Source organism: Puntigrus tetrazona, chromosome 13, assembly GCF_018831695.1.
Source record: "Puntigrus tetrazona isolate hp1 chromosome 13, ASM1883169v1, whole genome shotgun sequence".
NCBI lineage: Eukaryota > Metazoa > Chordata > Actinopteri > Cypriniformes > Cyprinidae > Puntigrus > Puntigrus tetrazona.
Window position 1 is genome coordinate 22,321,976 of NC_056711.1, and position 7,500 is coordinate 22,329,475.

At 43.1% G+C, this 7,500-nt stretch overlaps 2 protein-coding genes across 2 annotated transcripts in view; both read right to left on the reverse strand.

Moving 5' to 3' along the window:
- Window positions 1-1,534, reverse strand: part of slc30a10 (solute carrier family 30 member 10) — a 6,270-nt gene extending 4,736 nt beyond the window's left edge. Inside the window, exon 1 of the mRNA XM_043254650.1 lies at window positions 162-1,534. Coding sequence (XP_043110585.1) covers window positions 162-657 — 496 coding nt within the window. The 5' untranslated portion in view covers window positions 658-1,534. The remainder of the gene's footprint in view (window positions 1-161) is intronic.
- A 3,195-nt stretch (window positions 1,535-4,729) lies between these two features.
- On the reverse strand, window positions 4,730-7,317 carry ypel5 (yippee-like 5). Its single transcript, XM_043254651.1, has 3 exons — window positions 7,186-7,317; window positions 6,200-6,357; window positions 4,730-5,828 (listed from the first exon to the last, which is right to left on the reverse strand). Exons 2-3 carry the CDS (start codon window positions 6,338-6,340, stop codon window positions 5,604-5,606), a joined length of 366 nt encoding a protein of 121 aa, XP_043110586.1. The 5' UTR covers window positions 6,341-6,357; window positions 7,186-7,317; the 3' UTR covers window positions 4,730-5,603.
- Between the last annotated feature and the right edge of the window lie 183 nt (window positions 7,318-7,500).

Sequence of the window (7,500 nt, forward strand, 5' to 3'; positions counted from 1 at the left end):
TGAATGCGTCTTGATTTTCGAGCTGTTGGGATACTTGTACTGGAAAACAACGCGGCGATTTCCTGACTTTCTGCTGTGACTGAAGAGACCCTGCTGCGCGCGCAACTAACTTTTCACGGGCGTTTATCGGGTGTTTGTGTCCTCTCCTAAAGGGTCAGCACCTGTTTCTTCCTCCGCCGCCGCCGCGTCCTCCTCCGCCTCGCGCGGCACAGGGGCGTCGTTCTTCCGCGTCGCGCGCCGGCAGCTGCTGCAGTCCTGGAAGATGAGCAGCCCGACCACGTTCACCGCGAGCCCGAGCGAGCCCACGATCAGCACCAGCGGCGGGTCGTCGATGGCCTGCGGCATGGCGAGCCTCTTCAGAGACTCCATGGACACGGAGAAGCAGAGCGCGGCGAGGAACACGGCGTTGGCCAGCGCGCCCACCACCTCCGCGCGGCCCATGCCGTACGTGAAGCGCCCCGAGCTCGCGCGCCGCGACACCCGGGCCGCCGTCAGCCCGACGCACAGCGACAGAATGTCCGACAGCATGTTGAAGGAGTCCGACACCAGCGCGATGGAGTTGCCCATGTACCCCGCCACGATCTCCGCCACGAAGAAGATGACGGTGATGACGAGCATCAGGATCAGGCGGCACGTCTTGCCGCTGTAGCGCCCCATGATCGCGTGCGTGCGTGCGTGCGGAGAGATGCTCACCTGCCCGTCCGTCTCTCTGCTCTTCACCTCCTCCTGTCTCTGCTCTTCACCTTCTGTCTCACGTTGGCGATCATGAGTTGGCACTTTTCCACGCGATGGTGACGCGCCGCGCCGCTTGCCTTGAGGTCTCTGGCGATTGTGCGCGCGTCTCCTCCTCAGCGGATTCTTGTCATTGTCACCTTTGAACAGTCATCCAGCTGGTTTTTTCTGCTGACTGGGTTGGTTAGTTAGTTAGTTCCATGCAGGTCAGCGGGGTTATTTATCCAGCGCGCGCTGTAAACGCTGTCACACATTAAACAGCCTCTGGCACGCCCCGCCGGATAAGATAGGCTTTCATCTCCATCATAAACAAGCGCTCCTATCTAACTCTATACGAGCTGATTCGCATCCTGATAGTCAAGGTTTGTTTCTCCTCGTGTCCTCAGACAACTGAGAAAATTCGCAATCTTTATTTCTTTTACGACACACGTGTTTTTCGTTGGTTTGGTGTTTGCTGGAAAATCAAAACCCAGAGGATCTGTTTAAAGCAGCACAGCACAGGTGAAGAAAACAACTGAAGACAGGTCACTGATGTCACCACGTCCTCCAGTCCTCCAGCGAAACGCGTTCAAATAAATGAATGCAATTAAAATATATATATAAACGAATAAATAAATTAGTCTCGTTTTTATAAACACCCTGGAGCAACACGCGTCGGAAGGAGATTTATACATCATCTGAAGCTGAAGAAACCATCTCTCCATCGATGCCTGGTTTCTTCTGATCAGACCATATCTGAGATACGACTATTAGAAAACCTGGAATCTGAGGGAGAAGAATTATATAAATATCGTATTATATAAATTATATAAATCTCCTTTAAAGTTGTGCAAATGAAGTTCTTAGCAATGAATATTACTGATCAAAGTTTTGATACAGAATTATCTGAAATAAATTACAATATTAAATTTACAAAATCTTTACTTAATATCCTAATGATTTTTGTCATGAAAGAGAAATATGTATAATTTAGACTCTCAGTGTATTGTTGTGTATTTCTACAAATATATCTGACATCGAGTGTCTTTAAATACTTTAAATAGTTAATAAATCACTGAATTGAGGAGTCACTGCATTTTTCAGAGAGAAACACACCTTAAAAACATGTACACGTATAAATGCCAATTATTAATTTAAACCTTGTTGTTATTGTCACTTAATAAAAAGCGCGGGATATAAATAACTCAGCTCGGTTAAACATTTTTAAATAGACCTGGGATTGAACTAAAACCAGGTTTAAAATTCTTTGATTTTGTCGAAATATGAGAAGTTTTGAAGAGAGGATGAATCCCTCTTTATATCAATCAGCAGAAAGAAAACAAACTCTTTCCGTCGAGCTTTTATAGAAATCGAATGGAATACGAACAAACCTTCAGAGAAATAAAGCAGTGAAGTTAGGGCTTGAGATGTAAAGAGGTGAAGAAACAAAGCTGTTTCCTCTGCTCTGAAAGCAGATCATGTAAAGCAGAGGTTTGTGTGAGGATCAGCAGAAAGCAGGTTTGTTCTGGTGTACGTGTTCAGGGCCTGTAAGATGAAACCCTTCAGTCACCTGTAGAGAGAAACACACACTCCACTCCCATCTGCTGGAGACAGACCACAACATACAGCTCTTCAGCAGCTCGCATAGATTTAGAGGATCAGTTCGTTCAGAGGGATCTTAGTCCTTCCTCTGATGACGAGACGATATCGAGAACATCTGAAGATGAAAGTAGGACCAAATCTTATAAACTGGTGTCACTCCTAAAGGTTTAGCTCTAATAGTGTTTCACAAAGTGTTCTAGTGTTCAGACTAGATCCTAAACACGAAACGTTAGCAGTAGTGAAGACTAACTCTCCTAAAATAGCTCCCAAACACGCTCCTTATCAGATTGAGCTACCTTAAATATATCAGCATTTTTAAAGGGTAGGGTTAGAATAAGGGCATGTGTGGAAAAAAAGCCTTGAATCACATGAATCACATGCTCCAGCTCCACAACCTGCTTCTCCTTGAGGTTTGCATGTCTTACTATGAGCCATGATTATTCTACTATACTACATTTGTGTGTGTGTATATATATAGAGAGAGAGAGAGAGAGAGAGAGAGAGAGAGAGAGAGAGAGAGAGAGAGAGAGAGAGAGAGACAGAGAGAGAGAGAGAGAGACAGAGAGAGAGAGAGAGAGAGAGAGAGAGAGAGAGAGAGACAGAGAGAGAGAGAGAGAGAGAGAGAGAGAGAGAGAGAGAGAGAGAGAGAGAGAGAGAGAGAGAGAGAGAGAGAGAGAGAGAGAGAGAGAGAGAGAGAGAGAGAGAGAGAGAGAGAGAGAGAGAGAGAGAGAGAGAGAGAGAGAGAGAGAGAGAGAGAGAGAGAGAGAGAGAGAGAGAGAGAGAGAGAGAGAGAGAGAGAGAGAGAGAGAGAGAGAGAGAGAGAGAGAGAGAGAGAGAGAGAGAGAGAGAGAGAGAGAGAGAGAGAGAGAGAGAGAGAGAGAGAGAGAGAGAGAGAGAGAGAGAGAGAGAGAGAGAGAGAGAGAGAGAGAGAGAGAGAGAGAGAGAGAGAGAGAGAGAGAGAGAGAGAGAGAGAGAGAGAGAGAGAGAGAGAGAGAGAGAGAGAGAGAGAGAGAGAGAGAGAGAGAGAGAGAGAGAGAGAGAGAGAGAGAGAGAGAGAGAGAGAGAGAGAGAGAGAGAGAGAGAGAGAGAGAGAGAGAGAGAGAGAGAGAGAGAGAGAGAGAGAGAGAGAGAGAGAGAGAGAGAGAGAGAGAGAGAGAGAGAGAGAGAGAGAGAGAGAGAGAGAGAGAGAGAGAGAGAGAGAGAGAGAGAGAGAGAGAGAGAGAGAGAGAGAGAGAGAGAGAGAGAGAGAGAGAGAGAGAGAGAGAGAGAGAGAGAGAGAGAGAGAGAGAGAGAGAGAGAGAGAGAGAGAGAGAGAGAGAGAGAGAGAGTGAGAGAGAGAGAGAGAGAGACTAGAAGCATACAGGCTGACAATTACCTGAACATATATACATGTACATATATGTATATCTATATCTATCTAGATATATAAATAGAAATGGATTCCGTTCACACTCATTAAAAATAGCAGTATAGTTTAAGTGCAGATAGCATTCTGTGTTATTTATGCTACTTATTGCAACTGGAAATGATCTGCACCTCGGTATTAAAGTACATATAAATATATATAAATAAAAATGATTGATTGATACATCATAAAACAGAATGCAGTTTATTGAGTGTAAATGATGATTTTAATCTAAATGATTGCCTAATACCTTAACAATACTTTATATTTAACATTTTTAATGATTTCCTTCATTTTATATAACGAAACGCTTTTCTGATGTGATCTGAAATCGAGAAATAAAATGTAAATAAAATTCGTCTGAAGGCAGATTCAGATCCACGTCAATCAAAATAAGAAGCGCGTCACTGGAGCTGATGTCACGTGACCGTGTTTCGTAATGATGACGGTCATTTTAAAATGTAGCATTAAACGTTTTTATTTTAAACTTTTACACGAACATGTCAGTAAAACATTGTCCTCTGCGATATTTAACGAATAAACCTCTTTCTGAAGACTCCTGGCCTCATCTCTCAGCCAATCAGGGTGAGTATAGTTGATGACATCATCCACAACAACAAGGACCCCTCCTTTAAGACGTCTCTGTATTCCTGAGTAAAAGTCTGAGTCTCAGGAGAAAACTAAAACCCTTTCCTGCTTTTTAGGAGAAATATAAAGATAAAATGTTTTCTGAATAGAGGCCTCTGAATCTGAGGAAGCAAAAAAAAATCTCTATATTGAGAAAATCACCTTCCTGCAACATCATGACGTTTGGCATCAGAGAAAACTGTATTCTGACTCATACAGTGTACTGAATTATATTTAGGACTACTTTTTTTTTTTTTTTTTTACTTTAATCAGGTATTATTAAATGCACAAATATTACTCACAGTGTTTCTCAATGTTCAAACGTTAAACAAACCTCGGGGAAAAGGGTTACTGATTTCTTGAAATACTGGGAAGGAAGAAAGATTCCACTTTAGGAAATGATTTATTCTTCAAGTCAGACATCAAATATAACACAATGAACCTCATGCTAAACACAACTGAGCTTTAGAACACAATAATCAACAGAAGCGGCTTTAATCCAAGGACCGAGAGAAACAGAACGGTGAAGACCAACATGCTGAGCTTGAACTCAGTTTAGAGACCAGAACGATCCACAAAGTCTTGAAGAAATCACAAAAGAAGACGAGAATCAGCGAGAAGTAACACAGACGGGTGTGATCTAAACTCTTTCAGGAGTCACACGGGTGTAGAGAAGCACCGCTCCGTTATTAAAGGATGACAAAGAAGGCTTGCAATGGTCCTCAACTTCTCCACCTACATCACTTCGGTGGCCTTCATCATCCGGCTCTTTAACCCTCGTCTCCAGGGAAGGTGATGTTAGTCCAACAACTCTAATACTAACACGAGATCTTATAGATGTTTGTATGGAGTTACGTTTGAGCCAGAAGGCCGTCTGCTGTTCATGTCAGGCTTTCACAAACATCCAGAAGAATCAACAATAAGAGTGTGCTCAAACTTCTAGATGCATTCATTCTGTAATCATCTATGTTGTCAGAGACTTTTAGAAACTCATTATTGAGCAAATTTATATTTGTTTATATGGATATCCATACAGAGCATTCACAAAGTTATGAACAAAACAAACCAGCAGTAACAGCAGACGGAGCGGCCCAAACCTAACTCCATACGGAGGAAAGACGTGTGAAAAAAGCCACAAACGTATGCATTTCTGTCAAATAATCTCCATCCTTCAGGAGCAGATGTTCTGGTGATTACGTGCCGCGTTTGTTTTAGCCAATGACAGAAGAGATTGTGCATCTGAATCAGTCCTGGAGGATCAGGAGGCGTCTGAAGGCACGTGCTCCTCGAAGCCCTCGCTCTCACGCACCAGCGCTCGCTCCAGGATCACGCGGCCCTCTTTGTAGCGCTGGCTGTCCTCGGTGGCGAACTCGTAGATCCAGCCCAGCTTGCTGTTGCAGTTCTTGCAGCTGACGTCTCGGACCATGTGCCTGCCGGTCAGCATCACGCGGTCCTGCACCTCGCTGTACTGCAGGTTCACCACCTGAAACACGTCACGCTAGCGTTAGCGGCTCCATATTAGCAGAGAGAGCGGGTTATTATAGTGGCATCTATAGTGACTTTTTAAAGAATAAACTACTGTATAATCATTCAGTGTGAATTATTATAATCATAATTAATAATCAACAGTTATAATCGTGCAGCTAACAAAATATATCCATTTTCTGCTTTCATCTCTTGATTATTGTGATCTTCTAAGTGCATTTTCTTAGACTGAATCATGCAGTGAATGAATACACTCTAGTGCACTAGTCTAGACGTCACACAACGTGTGCGCTCTTGAGGGGTTTAGGACATCCTTCACAATATACAGCCTCCAGGACATTATGAGAGGTGTGTGTGTGTGTGGCGTGCCTTGTTGAAGAGGAAGGCCCGTCCGGTGGCGCCGGTGAAGCGGGTGGAGATCAGCTCGGAGCGGTTGGTCAGGATGGTGTCACAGTTAGCGCACGAGAACAGACGCGTCCCGCCGATGTGATCCAAGAAGATGCGGCCCATGATCTCCTTAAACTCACCTGAGAGACAATCAGGGAGCAAACATGTGGGAAATCTATTTGTGTGTGTGTGTTTAGAGAGAGTGAGAGAGAGCGAGACAGAGAGAGAGAGAGAGCGAGACAGAGAGACATATACATACATACATATATATATATATATACACACACACACACACACACATCAACATACAGGGTCTAAACGTACATGTCTTATATTTAAAACACAGCATCCACCAGATCTCTGCTAAAAATACAATGAAATAACTGTCACACATCTGAAGATTTTTTAATAGAGATACTTTTATTTTTTTAGATGTTCAGTGACGTAACGCATCTTATTTTAATAGAAACTGATTCAAATGAAGCAGGTTTATAATTAAAACAATAAGAAATATCAGTGCATGGACTCTTTAATTCAGTTTTCTTTCCCACTGACAGATATTTGTTCTTGTTTTAATCACAAACTTCATTTTGATCAGGACTTTCTTCATCTCCTGTAAACGTGTCTTTCTTTGAGGATGTTCTTGTGAGAGTCTCGACTTTATTTCTGCCTCGATTTAAGGCCTTAAACTGAAAAGACGAAAGAGACTCTTTAAGGAGAAACCCTGAAGGACCTCGAGATCAGATTTGATCGATTCAGAAAGAAACTAACGACGGAAAGAAAACAAGAAATAACGTGATCATAGATGAAGCGCGTCGAGCTGCATCACAATAACAACAACAACAACAACAACAACAACACACACACACACACACACACACACACACACACACACACACACAGCTTCTAGAACGCTCAAGACGAATGAAGGTCGATGGTTAACCGGTTAATAGGAGATCAACTCTTACCAGCCGCTTCCGATCGAGGTTTTGTATATTTCCGTTAAACAGCTCGAGCTCGCGCTGATGTTTTCTTCCTGCTCTTCCTCCAGACTTTATATCAACATCCGGCGCGGTGACGTACGTGATGACGCAGTTGCGCTGGCGCACGTGTCGTGACAACGTTCATAACAAACAGTGTTGAACATTATTTCAGAAACATTAGAACATCTTTTTATTTTTCAGCAACAATTATATACTGGACGTTTTGTTGTGTATTTATTTCCGCACATTGCTGTTATGTCTCTAATAGTTGTATTTTTTATTGCTAATCTGTACCGCGAT